At 34.1% G+C, this 16,521-nt stretch overlaps 1 protein-coding gene across 1 annotated transcript in view; it reads left to right on the top strand.

Annotated features, from left to right (window-relative positions):
• The window catches only part of LOC132545945 (uncharacterized), a 67,782-nt gene that overhangs the window by 10,117 nt on the left and 41,144 nt on the right, over positions 1-16,521 (top strand). The window contains exons 18-26 of the mRNA XM_060209627.1: positions 228-458; positions 1,884-1,966; positions 4,056-4,143; positions 4,829-4,897; positions 5,474-5,589; positions 9,452-9,518; positions 10,261-10,310; positions 10,539-10,726; positions 12,458-12,550. Coding sequence (XP_060065610.1) covers positions 228-458; positions 1,884-1,966; positions 4,056-4,143; positions 4,829-4,897; positions 5,474-5,589; positions 9,452-9,518; positions 10,261-10,310; positions 10,539-10,726; positions 12,458-12,550 — 985 coding nt within the window. The remainder of the gene's footprint in view (positions 1-227; positions 459-1,883; positions 1,967-4,055; positions 4,144-4,828; positions 4,898-5,473; positions 5,590-9,451; positions 9,519-10,260; positions 10,311-10,538; positions 10,727-12,457; positions 12,551-16,521) is intronic.

Below are 16,521 nucleotides of genomic sequence, written 5' to 3'. Positions count from 1 at the left end.
AGATGATCAAGATCAGACCAGGTTAAAGGGTCAGAGGTCATAGATTCCTAAATAATCATGATGTACATTTAAAAGTGATTCTATGGATGTTTCCTGGGTGGTAAGATGTAAGGCTACTAAATGTGATGGATAAAATCGTAGCTACAATTCTTAGATTTCTTGATTAACTCTTTGATTTTTTTTTATATTTCAAAAGTACCATAGAATTATAATTTATAATTGTACAGCTGTCGTTATTGGATGCCAATCATTGTGAGATGGTACTGAGTGTCCAGGTACACAAGGGAATGGTAACCTGTATGGAGAGTGTCACAGAGATAGACCCTACTGGCTACCAGTTGTCAGAGACCAGCAAAACTCTTGTTACTGGTGGCAATGATAACTTTGTAAAGCTGTGGAAGATCAAGGTATCAGCTGGCAGGAGAAGTGACTATATCTCATTGGAACCCATTCTCGAGGTAACTTTTCATATTCTAACACACTACCATCAGTCTGGACTAAATCCTTTGTATCATTCTGCACTACCATGAGACTGGACTAAATCCTTTGTGTTCTATCACACTACCATCAGACTGGACTAAATCCTTTGTATCATTCTGCACTACCATGAGACTGGACTAAATCCTTTGTAGTCTACCACACTACCATGAGACTGGACTAAATCCTTTGTGTTCTATCACACTACCATGAGACTGGACTAAATCCTTTGTAGTCTACCACACTACCATGAGACTGGACTAAATCCTTTGTAGTCTACCACACTACCATGAGACTGGACTAAATCCTTTGTAGTCTACCACACTACCATGAGACTAGACTAAATCCTTTGTGTTCTACCACACTACCATGAGACTGGACTAAATCCTTTGTAGTCTACCACACTTCCATGAGACTGGACTAAATCCTTTGTAGTCTACCACACTACCATGAGACTGGACTAAATCCTTTGTAGTCTACCACACTACCATGAGACTGGACTAAATCCTTTGTGTTCTACCACACTACCATGAGACTGGACTAAATCCTTTGTAGTCTACCACACTACCATGAGACTGGACTAAATCCTTTGTGTTCTATCACACTACCATCAGACTGGACTAAATCCTTTGTGTTCTACCACACTACCATGAGACTGGACTAAATCCTTTGTGTTCTACCACACTACCATCAGACTGGACTAAATCCTTTGTGTTTTACCACACTACCATGAGACTGGACTAAATCCTTTGTGTTCTATCACACTACCATCAGACTGGACTAAATCCTTTGAATCATTCCACACTACCATGAGACTGGACTAAATCTTTTGTATTCTACCACACTACCATGAGACTGGACTAAATCCTTTGTGTTCGAACATACTATCATGAGACTGGACTAAATCCTTTGTGTTCTACCACACTACCATCAGACTGGACTAAATCCTTTGTGTTCTATCACACTACCATGAGACTGGACTAAATCTTTTGTATTCTACCACACTACCATGAGACTGGACTAAATCCTTTGTGTTCGAACATACTACCATGAGACTGGACTAAATCCTTTGTATTCTACCACACTACCATCAGACTGGAATAAATGCTCCATCTTTCATATTCTATCACTGTTTTGCATGACTTATGTAGAAAAATTCATTCCATTTTCAAACTTGATCCAATATTTTCAGACTCAGTTAGGAATCCCTCTCATTAGGATAAATTAATATCATTTCTTCATGCTGTTTTTTTTCTACCAACTATTACCACACTCTGCTATGAAAAAATGCAGAAAAAAATTCTTTATAATCCAGGGCTGATATCGACAGACCAATGATATATTGATGCTCTGGGTTCATCATATCTTTGAATTAAAACTTTGAAATCATCATTGACGTTTTTCAGATTCCTTGTGGTAATATTCCTGACCATATCAGCATGTATGAGAACACCTTGAGTATAGCAGTCACAACAGGTACACGCCGAGGGTGAGTATTATGTGTCTACTGACAATCACAACAAGTACACGCCGAGGGTGAGTATGACCAGTGTCAACTAACGGTCACAACAAGTACACACCGAGGGTGAGTATGAGGTGTTAACGAACAGTCACAACAGGTACAGGCCAAGGGTGAGTATGAAATGTCAACTAATGGTCACAACAGGTACACACCGAGGGTGAGTATGAAGTGTTAACGTACAGTCACAACAGGTACAGGCCAAGGGTGAGTATGAAGTGTCAACTAATGGTCACAACAGGTACACACCGAGGGTGAGTATGAAGTGTCAACTAACAGTCACAACAAGTACACACTGAGGGTGAGTATGATGTGTCAACTAACAGTCACAACAAGTACACACCGAGGGTGAGTATGAAGTGTTAACGAACAGTCACAACAGGTACAGGCCAAGGGTGAGTATGAAGTGTCAACTAATGGTCACAACAGGTACACACCGAGGGTGAGTATGAAGTGTTAACATACAGTCACAATAGGTACAAGCCAAGGGTGAGTATGAAGTGTCAACTAATAGTCACATCAAGTACACACCGAGGGTGAGTATGATGTGTCAGCTAACGATCACAACAGGTACACACCGAGGGTGAGTATGAAGTGTCAACTAATAGTCACATCAAGTACACACCGAGGGTGAGTATGAAGTGTCAACTAATGGTCACAACAAGTACACACCGTGGGTGAGTATGTAGTGTCAACTAACAGTCACATCAAGTACACACCGAGGGTGAGTATGATGTGTCAACTAACAGTCACAACAAGTACACACCGAGGGTGAGTATGAAGTGTCAACTAACAGTCACAACAGGTACACACCGAGGGTGAGTATGAAGTGTCAACTAAAAGTCACAACAAGTACACGCCGAGGGTGAGTATGAAGTGTCAGCTAACGATCACAACAGGTACACACCGAGGGTGAGTATGAAGTGTCAACTAATAGTCACATCAAGTGCACACCGAGGGTGAGTATGATGTGTCAAGTAACAGTCATAACAAGTACACACCGAGGGTGAGTATGAAGTGTCAACTAATGGTCACAACAAGTACACACCGAGGGTGAGTATGTAGTGTCAACTAACAGTCACATCAAGTACACACCGAGGGTGAGTATGATGTGTCAAGTAACAGTCATAACAAGTACACACCGAGGGTGAGTATGAAGTGTCAACTAATGGTCACAACAAGTACACACCGAGGGTGAGTATGAAGTGTCAACTAATAGTCACATCAAGTTCACACCGAGGGTGAGTATGATGTGTCAAGTAACAGTCATAACAAGTACACACCGAGGGTGAGTATGAAGTGTCAACTAATGGTCACAACAAGTACACGCCGAGGGTGAGTACGATGTGTCAAGTAACGGTCACAACAAGTACAAGGGATGCTGGAAAACTGGACTTCTATTTGTGCTTCTTGTAAGTACAGATACTGTTCAAAATAATAATGGGACAAAGCAACATGGTAGTACAGACACCTAAGCCAACAGTATGGATGAAATTAATTCAATTTTTTGGTATATTTTTGGGATTAAAACTTGAGAAGTCAAGATCTTTTTATACATTGGCTTGTTTACTTCACTCAGAATTATATATTTTTTTTAATCAAGCTTTTTCTCACCTTTTCTTTAAAAGACTATTTTTTGGATGAAATTGTAATTTCAGTGAAAATGGATGATTGATGAATTTTCTAAATTTGCCTCTGATTTTTTATAATTGAATGCATCATTATTTAAACATAACAACGGCACGTCTGTAATATATTATGGCGTGGTGGTGTTCGTCCATCAGTTGTAAAGCTTTATTTGTCCCAAAGTCTCCTTCCATTGTTACACTTAATCATCATGACATGATGTTGTGTTTTCCTGAATGACACTTTGATTTGATTATTTTTTTCTGTTTTGGAAGAGTTACTGTGAACTTAAATTCCAGTGTATTTAGCAGTTTAATTGCAAAAGTTTAAAAGTGGAATATGGGAGACATGTAATCATACATAGTTCTTTTTTGAGAAAGTGGGGTGTTTTCTTGTTATAAAACGTTTGAGGATCTTCTTTCTGATGTTACAGGAAGCTGTTGATGTATCGAGTGGAAGGCGATGAGACGCCCCAGTACACGCAGCTAGAACATGCTGAGGATGAAGACCATGATAAAAAGGTTCTGTATACATCTGGATCTGTAGAAAGACATTACTTATAAATACTTGTTATCTTGTTTCTTCAATTCTGTTCTGCAAATGAATTGAAGCTGTTTTATTTCATGCAGACAGAACACATTTATCAAGTAGTAAGTCAAGATGACCAAGAATTCCTCTTGCAATAATCTCAGTTAACTAAGAAATTTCTTGGCAATAATTTCAGTTGACCCAGAATTTCTGTTGCAATAGGTCAAGTCGGCCAAAATTATTTCTTGCAATAAGCCTAGTTGACCCAGAATTCCTCTTGCAATAAGTTCAGATGACCCAGAAATCCTCTTGCAATAAGTCAAGGTGACCCAGAATTTCTCTTGCAATAAGTCCAGGTTGTCAGAAATTTTTTTTGTTCCAGAATTGATCATGCATTAAGCCAACATACAGATAATGACCTGTTGTCGGGGATGGGGACTTATTGTTAGATAAATATGATAAATTTTACACTAGTATTTGTATATTGAATACACTGTATGTCTGATTTTTGCTGTTCTTTATGATAATTTTCAGCTAGAAATTTAGTCCGCATGTGAATCTAAACTTTTGCGTTAGAATTTGAAAAACAAAACAAAAAAAAAAGAAAAACGAAAAAAACAGAAAAAAAACTAAGATGAAGTAAAATTTTGGAAAATGTCTGTTCTCTGCCCTCCACAGATAACTTCTCTGGACAAATGTCCTTTACTGGGACTCTTTGCTTCCTGCTCAGAAGATGGCTATATCAAGGTAGGCAGTACATCAAATTATTTTGATACTGAGGTGTTTTACGATCTTTATACCTCTGATTTGTCTGTCTCCACCATTTAATGAGGAGTTATATTGTTACTTGTGTACGTCCTACTGCGTCTCATTCCGATTCATTGTCATAGCATGAAAACCTTTCAACAGATTTCAAGGTTAAAAGGTCAAAGTACGCATTTGACAACTTCTGCAAATTCATCAGAATGAATGCTTGAGAGTGGGACATTCCTGTCCTACAAACAAACATTTTCCTAGATGCTTTCAATAATATTTACAATAATACTTTCTTATTTTTTGTATTTAAAGTAATCATAAGGTCATCAGGTGATATGGTTGATAAAAATGCTCACCTTTCACCTAAATTCCGCAGTTAGACAAATTGTAACGGGTCATTTGAGTACCTGATCATGTAGGTTTTCTGTGTTGTGAGTTCCTTTCACAAATCGACCTCGTCTATATATCTACATCAGCAAACAAGTATTAAGAATTTTATGTTACTTGTGTTGCTACTGCTTCAAAATGTATAAAGTTGGATGAATTTTAAAAATTACTTTTCTTTAGATATGGAATCGCCACAATCAGCTGATCAGGGAGATGGTATTTGGTGAACCACTGTATGGCTTGTGTTTTGCCAATGTCCGTGGTGATCTCCTGTTTGGCTTTCAAAGCCACGTGTGGTAAGTTTATCATGTTCATGGTATGATGTATATCATAAAAGAGCAGTTAAGAACTGTTTTTTTTTTTTTTTGTTTTTTTTTCTCAGAAGAAAAACTGAGAGATTTTCTTCACAAAGGTACAGTTTTTGATTTGGGAGATTTTCTTCACAAAGGTACAATTTTTAGGGTGATCCTACTTTTTGGACCCGATCACACGCTGCCCAAATATCTGATTATCAAGTAGGTTGGATCTCTTTGGACAGTTTGTCTTACTTGATGAAATAAGATAAAAAAAAGTTTCAAAAATGTTTTAAAAATCTTAAACTTCTCTGAAATTCTGTTATACACTTTAATGTCTTTAGTTCCAGTGACTTGCTATAATCATTTTTATGCAAAAAAAAAAAAGTAATATTTTGAAATATTAAATTAAAGTATAGGTTAAGCAGTGTTATAGATTAAGCTAACAACACTTTAGATAAAATCCTGATTGTAATCGGGGATATAAGACTATTTGAGGTGATTTGATCACTGACAGATTGACTTGACCACAATAGAGCAGAGGTCAGAGGTCACGTTATACCAGGTGCTAGCGTGTGGCTGTAATAAGTAATACACACCGTTGCTCACAATTAACCATAATTTGATATTTCTGTGGAATGCCTTGTTAATCAGAGTTGTTTTTTATTTTAATTGTATACAGAATGATATTGGCATGGTGTATTAGAAGGATTCATTTTACCATTAAACTCCATAAAAGGAGATTTGATTGACATACATATCGCAGTACCTTGACCTGTTATTGGTTTTATTGAGATAGATGTTTAAAAAATCTTTTCCAGGGTTATGACAGATAAGACAAGAGACGCTTTGTCTCTGAAAACATGACGGATTTCTATAGATCAAATTTGTTTTTAAAAGGATTTGTTAAAATAGTGTCCAGTTTGTTTTCCAACAGATAGAACAATGGATTTGTCAAATTTGTCTGTGGCTATAATTTCAGTATTCTAAAAACTTGGAGGATTTCTGTGGATCTGACTTGTTTTTAAAGGATTTTAAAATAGTGTTTAATTTAACTTCCGACAGATTAATGACAATGAGTATGTGAAAAGGATTGTTGACGGGTTTTGTTTGTCGCCATTGGCTATTTGAATTGGAATATTGATTCAGAAATTTTACATCCGGAATGTCAGTAGGATTGTTTGAGCTATTCGGAGATTCCATTGATAGCTGGTACAAAACTTCTGGATGAATCTGTTGAGATCAAAATAGATATATTCAAATCTTACTTTAAAGATTTCAATCATTTATTAATTTGATCTCGTTTTGGATATAAAGCACGGTGTCTTGGATTAAAACATGCTGTAGTTGGATTATGAAATAGACAACATTGCAGGATATTGATTTTTAAAACAAGTAGCAGGTAAGATATCTAGCATACTTAATTTATTGTGAAACATAAATGTTTATATTTTTGAGTCAATTGAAAATTTCAGATTGGTACCTATCAGGAAAAAATGTTTCAATTCATCTTAATACATGTTTAATTTTTAATTGTTTCCTTTATTGACCTAATCAATTAGAGCTCTTCTCTGTTAAGATAAATACTGATTATAACAAACCTCTCCACCAAGAGGCCAATCAGAAGAATTCTTAATTCATAGTCAAAAGTAATAATTTGGAGAGCATACGAAGGACCTCCTGCATGAGGTTCAATTAAGTAATCACCAGCTATTACAAGGAGACTCAAAATGACCCTTTTTATGATGCAATGAAACAAACATTTAATGTAGCAGAATGACTCGCCCTCTTCCCATCCTTTGTAAGCTTTTTCATGGCCAAGAAGCGTACCTCATAAATATATCATTTGCTACCATTTGTTCCACAATTTTTAAAAATAAATTTAGAATTTTTTTTTTCACTAAAAAGTAAAATTGGACAACTCTATCTTATTTAATCAGTTTAAGACATCTTTAGCATTGTCAGGTTTTTGTCTCACATGTAATGAATAGATAAGTTAGAGACATTAAGGTGTCCCTTTTTTGGTGCTGACAGTGATGTCTACAAAATTTCACATTAAAGTTTTGTGTTTAGATCCATTGCTGAAAAAATCCAACTTTACCAAACTTGGTTTATAGCAAAATCACAAAGTAGACACCTCAACACATCCATCATTTACAAAATATCGTCCAGATTTTATGGTCCAGCAACTCTGAAATAAAGGACGTTGAGAAGTGGAATGTTCCACATTTGGCTGAGTCTCTAATTAAGTACAATCAAACTGCTCTTCTTGTCAAACTTTGAAGCAGATTAGATTATAGGTGTTATTTTGTGTTGCATTTCTGGGATGAAAACTTCAGATTTATAGAAATCATTATATTCCTATTCCCTTGAGATTTAGTTTATAGTCATTTTGAAATAAGTACTGTAACATATCCGATCCGTTTTACTCTACCTTTTGTGCATATTTGTGGAACAAAAATGGCATATCAGTATGTGGGTAAATTATCAGAAATTAATTGACAAAAGTTTCATTCCATGTTTTACAGTGCATCAGTATTTTAAACATATGATGATAAACATATATTGTTTAAATTTAACTCGTATTTTTTAAATTATTCTATTCCATTTTTTCTTGGAGGGGAGGGGGTATTTTTCTTTTCATTATATTTTGTTTTAAATTGATCTCACTAATAAAACAGGAGAGACATGTAATTATGTGTAATTCTTGTTACTGGTCAACAGTGTTCAAATTTGAAGGCAAATCTAAAGCACTTGTTTACAGATCTTTACACATTGTACACGTAACATTCTGTTGAGGATCAAAGATTGTCCACAAATAAACAATACATGTTTACCATTATTTAACCTGTATAAAGGTGTGCCACAATTCCCAGACATGTAGTTGGAGCCACTGACTCCAGGGAGGTCAGAATAGTTTTAGAAATAATAATTATGTAAAGTTTCAATTTTCACACAACAATATCATGATCATATGCATCGCTGCTTTTAAACTGTCAAAATAATAACTTAGGTGTCTGTTCTTCATAAACAATAACACACAGATTCTTTAACCTATTAATGATGACAGATGACAATATTCAAAAGAATAGAAACAACACACATGTTATATGAAATTACACTTTATTAAAGAGCTCATTTATTTGATTTTTTTTTCTAGTTTATGAATTTTAAATTTCAATTGTGTTTCTTTTGTGGAATCTTTACTGTTTTCTGATTTATTGATGCATAAAACAAAACCAGAATGTAAACGTCCACGAGAGCAATAAAACGTCCATTAATTTGTATTATTTATTAATATTCTTTGACCTCGATTATTTAATTGTACACTGACTAGAGTATAGCGTTTCACCATTGCTCAGTATATACAATGCATGCTATTGGGGATAGGTTTAGTTGTTCTATATTTAGGCTTTAAGTCTTTAGAAAGGACTTTAAAACAGAGGACTGCATACTTATATCAAGTTGTCTGTTTAATTATTGTGCTAATAAGCGTAAGAGATGTATTGAAATCATAAACAAACAGGGCTAATTTTTCTGCAAAATAATTATTATGTAATTATTTTTGCTAATTTAAAGATCATATTTTTTTGTTCAGTTCATGATTTTTCAGAAAAATGTCTTTCATAACATTAGAAAAGAAGAACCATGAAAAACATTATGTTTTGTGACTATGAAACATTGAGATTTTTGATAATGATAGATGCCATATAATAAAGGATGCTTAACCTAAGAAAAGAATGACATTTAAATCCACACATTAACATAAAAAATTCATAAATTGCATTTTGAATTGAAATTAAGGAATTGACAAATCAACAATGCCTACATAATTGTTATAAATTGTTGAATTTTGTTTTTTCAGTTCAATTCCCCTGACTACTTATTTTCCACAAAATTACCTGGAGAGAATAGCATTGCTTGACTTCTTGGTAAATATGATTATTTCTACTGTTTTGCATTACATTGTAATTAATGATAGTTTACACATTTAAAGCTGACCTTAAGATATTTAGTCCTTGGGCATTGTCAACAACTCCTGATATTGGCAATATGATGACCTGCTAACGTCATGGAAAATGCAAAAATGACATGGTATTTCTTTCATTTTGATCATTTTTAAAAATTTCCAGAATCAATTTTCTGATGTTATGTATTCAAAATAATTGTTAAACATCAAATAGAATATCATCTGAATACATCCAGATGTGTTAACTATACAACAGAATTGATTATGTGGCGACCGTCCTTCTCTGCAAACTTTTAAAACACTCTTGATTTTGAAAGGCTATGACTTCTATAGGTATTCGATGACTAGATGTTGTAACACTGCTTTGGTAAAGATAGTGGAGTTTTATTTCACATTGTCTGAAATTTTAAATATGAACTATCAGTAGAAATCGGTCATTATTCAGAATATTTATAATATCTAATTAGAGAACATTATCAATAGATGGGCTAGGAATATAATCTTCTCTGATGTAAAGTTTTAAATACGTAATCTCCTTCACAGAAATGTAATAAAATAGGAGGCAGTTATACAATAATTGTCATTATGGTTTTAAATTATTGGATGTTTTCTTGTGTCGGGCAAAATATTAAGATTGTTTGATATTTATACATACTTATGTTTTTGACTTATGTTTGACACTTTATTGATCTGTTGTTTTATAGGATGACCTGAGGGAAAATGCTATAGTGTACAACAATATTGTCAAACCCTGGTAAGTACAATTCTTGTAAAACTGCAGCAGTAAATAATAAAGATTGGCTATAGCCCTGTAATAAATAGATTTAAAAAAACTCTGTTTGATATAAATGTTAGTTATTGGTCATATTCTTACATGACTTGAGTTACTTCCTCTAGCTTAGTGTAAGATCTCCAGAGTAATACCTCTGTAAGACCATGATGAAGGATATGGACTCACATTTTAATGGTATCCCTGTTTTAGGTTCGACCCTCAACAACTGCCACGATACAGCACCACTTTGTCCCAGCGAGTGCAGGAAAAAACCAAGAAGGACAAAACATCAAAACAGTTAGTGGTTAAAGACCTTGAGGCTCTGCCTGAAGATACCGCTGTACAGGAGAGTTCTGAGGAAAACAAGATTGAAGGTCAGACTGGAGAAAAAGAAAATAGTAAGTAAAACTAATTACTGTTAAATTGGATATCCTGTTTTCATTGGCTGCAAATTATGGGATAGATTTTTAAAAGAAATTTTTTTGTAAGCACTTGATTTCCTGCATAGAATGTAGCTATAAGAAACCTACCACACAGTTAAGACTGACCTTATTTATATCATATTCTACACAGTTAAGGCTGACCTTGATTATATCATATATACAGTTAAGGCTGACAGTTAAGGCTGACCTTGATTATATCATATATACAGTTAAGGCTGACCTTGATTATATCATATTCTACACAGTTAAGACTGACCTTGATTATATCATATTCTATACAGTTTGATTATATCATATTCTACACAGTTAAGACTGACCTTGATTATATCATATATACAGTTAAGGCTGACCTTGATTATATCATATTCTACACAGTTAAGGCTGACCTTGATTATATCATATTCTACACAGTTAAGGCTGACCTTGATTATATCATATTCTACACAGTTAAGGCTGACCTTGATTATATCATATTCACAGTACACAGTTATATCATATTCAGTACACAGTTAAGGCAGACCTTGATTATATCATATTCTACACAGTTAAGGCTGACCTTGATTATATCATATTCTACACAGTTAAGGCTGACCTTGATTATATCATATTCTACACAGTTAAGGCTGACCTTATTTATATCATATTCTACACAGTTAAGACTGACCTTGATTATATCATATTCTACACAGTTAAGACTGACCTTGATTATATCATATTCTACACAGTTAAGACTGACCTTGATTATATCATATTCTACACAGTTAAGGCTGACCTTGATTATATCATATTCTACACAGTTAAGGCTGACCTTGATTATATCATATTCTACACAGTTAAGGCTGACCTTGATTATATCATATATACAGTTAAGGCTGACCTTGATTATATCATATTCTACACAGTTAAGACTGACCTTATTTATATCATATTCTACACAGTTAAGGCTGACCTTGATTATATCATATTCTACACAGTTAAGGCTGACCTTGATTATATCATATTCTACACAGTTAAGGCTGACCTTGATTATATCATATTCTACACAGTTAAGGCTGACCTTGATTATATCATATTCTACACAGTTAAGGCTGACCTTATTTATATCGTATTCTACACAGTTAAGGCTGACCTTGATTATATCATATTCTACACAGTTAAGACTTACCTTATTTATATCATATTCTACACAGTTAAGGCTGACCTTGATTATATCATATTCTACACAGTTAAGGCTGACCTTGATTATATCATATTCTACACAGTTAAGGCTGACCTTGATTATATCATATTCTACACAGTTAAAGGCTGACACTTGCTTTAATAGTTAATTGATTTGTGAACAGATAACTTCGTAAGAGAATCCATGATATCGCTGACTACCAATTTAATGCAAGTTAACGATTTTTTGGTTACTTACTGCTAATGTGTTCTTTTTAGTTGTTGTCTTATTTTAGCCTTGATGCACTGAATGCATTGCTCTAAAATATAAGTATACTAAGTACAGTGTCTGTATATTGATTTTTTATCGCAACGTTTATATATGCATGATTCATCATTAGGCTCATTTTCCAAATTGTGATCAAATGCTAAAATTAAGTAGGTTTTATCTGTGAATGTACTTAATCAATGCCAAGGTCATGATGTCAGTTTGACATCAATTTATTTTTGTTTTTTTCTTTGTTTTAGAAGAAAACAATCAAGATGGAGATGGAATTAAAGAAAATTTTGACATTGATGAAACAATAAAGGAAGAAAATAACGAAGATGATTTAGATGGAGGTAAGTTTGAAGGTGATGGATTGGAAAGTGTCACCTATCTAAAACATAATCACTTCATCTGCCTGTTATTGACTGAATTTACCCATGTAATATTTTTGCATATACATCACTAGTGTTATATACCCTAAAACATTTTTCATTGGCTGCACCAGTCAGAAATTGATTGTGATGTCATAATATATGGACAATGAATTCAAAATGGCTGCCAGCATTTGGTTTTGTCCCCTGCATTTTTACTTTTTCTGAATTTGGTGATGAAAATTATTTAAATTTATTTCCTTCTTATATGAATTTTTTTCTTTTTATGAAAATCATCCAAAGTTTAAGATTTCATAATATCTCATATGAAAAAAACCTGAGTTTAGACCTAAAATTTATTATTGAGAAATGTGGGAAAGGTGGGAATGATAAGTAATACGCAAAATGTCACTTGTCTAAAACAGAACATTAAATGTTTTATCAAAAAGTCTTTAGATGGAAGTAAACTTTGAATGGGGAATAAGTAGCAGGTAATAGGGAAGTGCCTTCATTTTTTTCATATATTCATTTTCCAAAAACAAATTAATTCAAATTTCAAACTTAAGATTCTTAATATTTCTTTAAACAAATTCAATGGTTACTTCATTAATGAGATGACACTCACATGTCATTTCTAAATGATTTATACTAGTTTTAAAAATTTCATTTTTTAAAAAATTTGTGTCAATATTTCCTGAAGATGATCAGATTGTGCTAACAAACCACTAATCAGTCCATTGTGAAGAATAAATGATAGCATGAAGCCTTAAACGCTTACACCATATGATCAGGACTAAACAAATTCTTGATTTTGTTTTCCAAGGCACCTGTAGTACTTGACACTCTGATATACTGTGTGATTACAGTGCATACATCCGGTAAAGGTCATAAGTTATCTTTGGGACAACATCCCATAATATTCAATCATCTTCCTGATAATCAGTTCTGGAAGATATTAGGCCAAGCAAACTGTTTCTTAGCTTATCATTAATAGCTTAACAGCCATATTTGATTACAACAACAAACAAAAAAAAGTTCCTGAAAGCTTCTTGCCATACACACAGATATAGTTTGTAAATATTTGGTCTCTAACTCCATTTGGAGCAGAGAGAACCTTTGATGGAGGAGACAGAGGAAATACTGTTAAAGGTTTGAAATCTTCCATCTTGTGTTTTGATAAAATTGAGACTGGCTTATCCTACATTAAGATGAGGACAATTTAATTTCCCATCATAAAACAGTGTGACCTCTAGGGGAGAGATAAGGACCACTATTGACTAAAGGGTAAAAACAGATGTGTTAGTAAATATCAAGTATTGAATAAAGTAACTTAATATAAAGTACGGAGAAGCAGATGCCAGAAATAGAAAGTGTTTGTAATTTTACAGTGGTCAAAATATTTTAGGATTTCTGAAATATCAGGAGGCCCAATGGTTTTTTATTTTAGTATCATTTAATCATAGTATTTGAGATCTACACCTAATCATATGAATGTGGTTAAAGGGTCAAAGGTCATTTTTGACAACATATGTATAGAAACTAAGTCTCATGGTAACCTATTTCAGCCCCTTTTGTCCGGTGTCGCCCGTTGTCCATCTGTACATTATTTACATTTTTGACTCCTTACTTTAATGATATTTTGTCAGAAACCTGCCTTATCCAAAGGTTAAAGAGAATTGTACATGTTATGATGCTCATCCTCCAGGGACCTGGGCGATGGGGCCAAAAAGGGGTCAGATAGCTGAAATTGAAGAAAATATTCTCAATACCAAAGTATGATAGAATCAAATACTCTTCATGGATGGAAGATTCTTGTTGTGCTTTACCAAAATTGTAAATTTCATGTACGTGGAGTTTCATATTTTATATAGGAAAATTATATTTTTGAGCTTAATTTGTTTATTTTTTACTAGAAATAGTCTAAACTTGGTCAGAATGATTAGAATAAGATGATAGTTTAATGCACATATTCACCTTGGCTGACCCCCAGGGGCTGATGGACAGGGCTGAAAAGGGTCAGGTTGAATTAAATTTCAAATATCATCCTCTGTATACCCAAATATGGTTATATCAAATGCTCTTCATGGGCCAGAAGTGAGCTGGTTTATGATTGAAATGAGCGTTTACTTCCAAATCTGCAAAAACATGAAAATATGAAATAAGTTATCAGCAGTAATAAAAGATATTTTGTCAAGGTTTTTAGAAGCAACGAGAATTAGATAGCAACAGACATTCTTATTGCCTTGGCCTGGTATGTTTAGACTAAGATATCAATGTATTTGTCATATACATTACACTATAAACACACCAATCAATTCTACATACATCATTATAAGGAACATCAGTGGAGATTTTACCGGCCAGAATACTTAAGCTGCTGGTGAAATATACTACAACCAAGAGGCTTGAAGTAGTTACACTGTCCTGCTGCAGAATCAAATTATCATAGGACGGAAAATCTTCAAAATGTCCAGGAATGTGATGTGTATAATTTGGAAGATTCTGTGAAATATTGTGATTTTATTTTCAGAAAAGGAAGGAAATACTTTTATTCCCTTCAACTTCTGTGTAAAATCATTTAATTATTTATGGTACATGGTATATAGACACATCCAACCTGTCGTAGGAGAATCGTTCGTCGTGTGACAAAGCAATGCTGTACCTGCATGCTTGTCAGATGATATTGTAAAGGTAAGGGGTCGGAGTGGAGATATATGGATAGCTTTTCCATTGCAGTCGTGTCTGATACATTTACATCAGATATATCGTTATTGATAACTGTTGTTTTCTTAACTTTTAAAAAAGAGAGAAATAATTTGGCAAAACAAAGTTTAACTTAGCAATGATATTTTTTATGCTTTTTCTACCAGTTTGACTTGTTTTGAAGCTTTTCCCCCAATTCATCAGACATATTTCAAATATTGCTTATAAGAAAGTCTTTAGATTCATGAATATTTCTTTTGCTCAGGATATGACTGTGATGGAAAATTTATGCACCTAATCCAGAAGTAATTGTTTGTTAAGTGCAAATGCAATCAAATATATTAAGTTCTAAAATAATTCTAATTTTTTGTTTGTTGTTGTCCCTGAACATGGAAATTTTGAAAATTTTGACGGGATTCAACCAATCTCTTTCACATTGAAAAGAAATTTTTCCTGGCTGTATTTGGAAGAGTGAATGCCCCCTTTTTTCATAATCTTTAATAATTAATATTGTCCAGAGATCTCCTCTCTCAGTTTTATTTTCATCTTGATACGCTATATGACTATAATATGAAATTTTGTTTACCTGAACAATTCATCGATTCAATAATTTTATAAGAGTTGTTACCCTTTTTTTTCTGTTAAAGTGAGGTAATCATGTAGTGATCATTGTTTGAAATTGAAAATGCTACAGTACAGTTCTATTCTTTAGGGAGCCAGCACAGTACTTATTCTATAGGGAGCCAGCACAGTACTTATTCCATAGGGAGCCAGCACAGTACTTATTCTATAGGGAGCCAGCACAGTACTTATTCCATAGGGAGCCAGCACAGTACTTATTCTATAGGGAGCCAGCACAATACTTATTCCATAGGGAGCCAGCACAGTACTTATTCTATGGGTAGCCAGCACAGTACTTATTCTATAGGGAGCCAGCACAGTACTTATTCTTTAGGGAGCCAGCACAATACTTATTCCATAGGGAGCCAGCACAGTACTTATTCTATAGGGAGCCAGCACAGTACTTATTCTTTAGGGAGCCAGCACAGTACTTATTCTTTAGGGAGCCAGCACAGTACTTATTCTATAGGGAGCCAGCACAGTACTTATTCTATAGGGAGCCAGCACAGTACTTATTCTTTAGGGAGCCAGCACAATACTTATTCCATAGGGAGCCAGCACAGTACTTATTCTATAGGGAGCCAGCACAGTACTTATTCTTTAGGGAGCCAGCACAGTACTTATTCTTT

This window comes from Ylistrum balloti, unplaced genomic scaffold (assembly GCF_031769215.1).
Source record: "Ylistrum balloti isolate Yb309-2 unplaced genomic scaffold, AGI_CSIRO_Ybal_v1 Utg369868, whole genome shotgun sequence".
Taxonomy (NCBI): Eukaryota; Metazoa; Mollusca; class Bivalvia; order Pectinida; family Pectinidae; genus Ylistrum; species Ylistrum balloti.
This window is presented reverse-complemented; position numbering and strand designations above follow the sequence as displayed.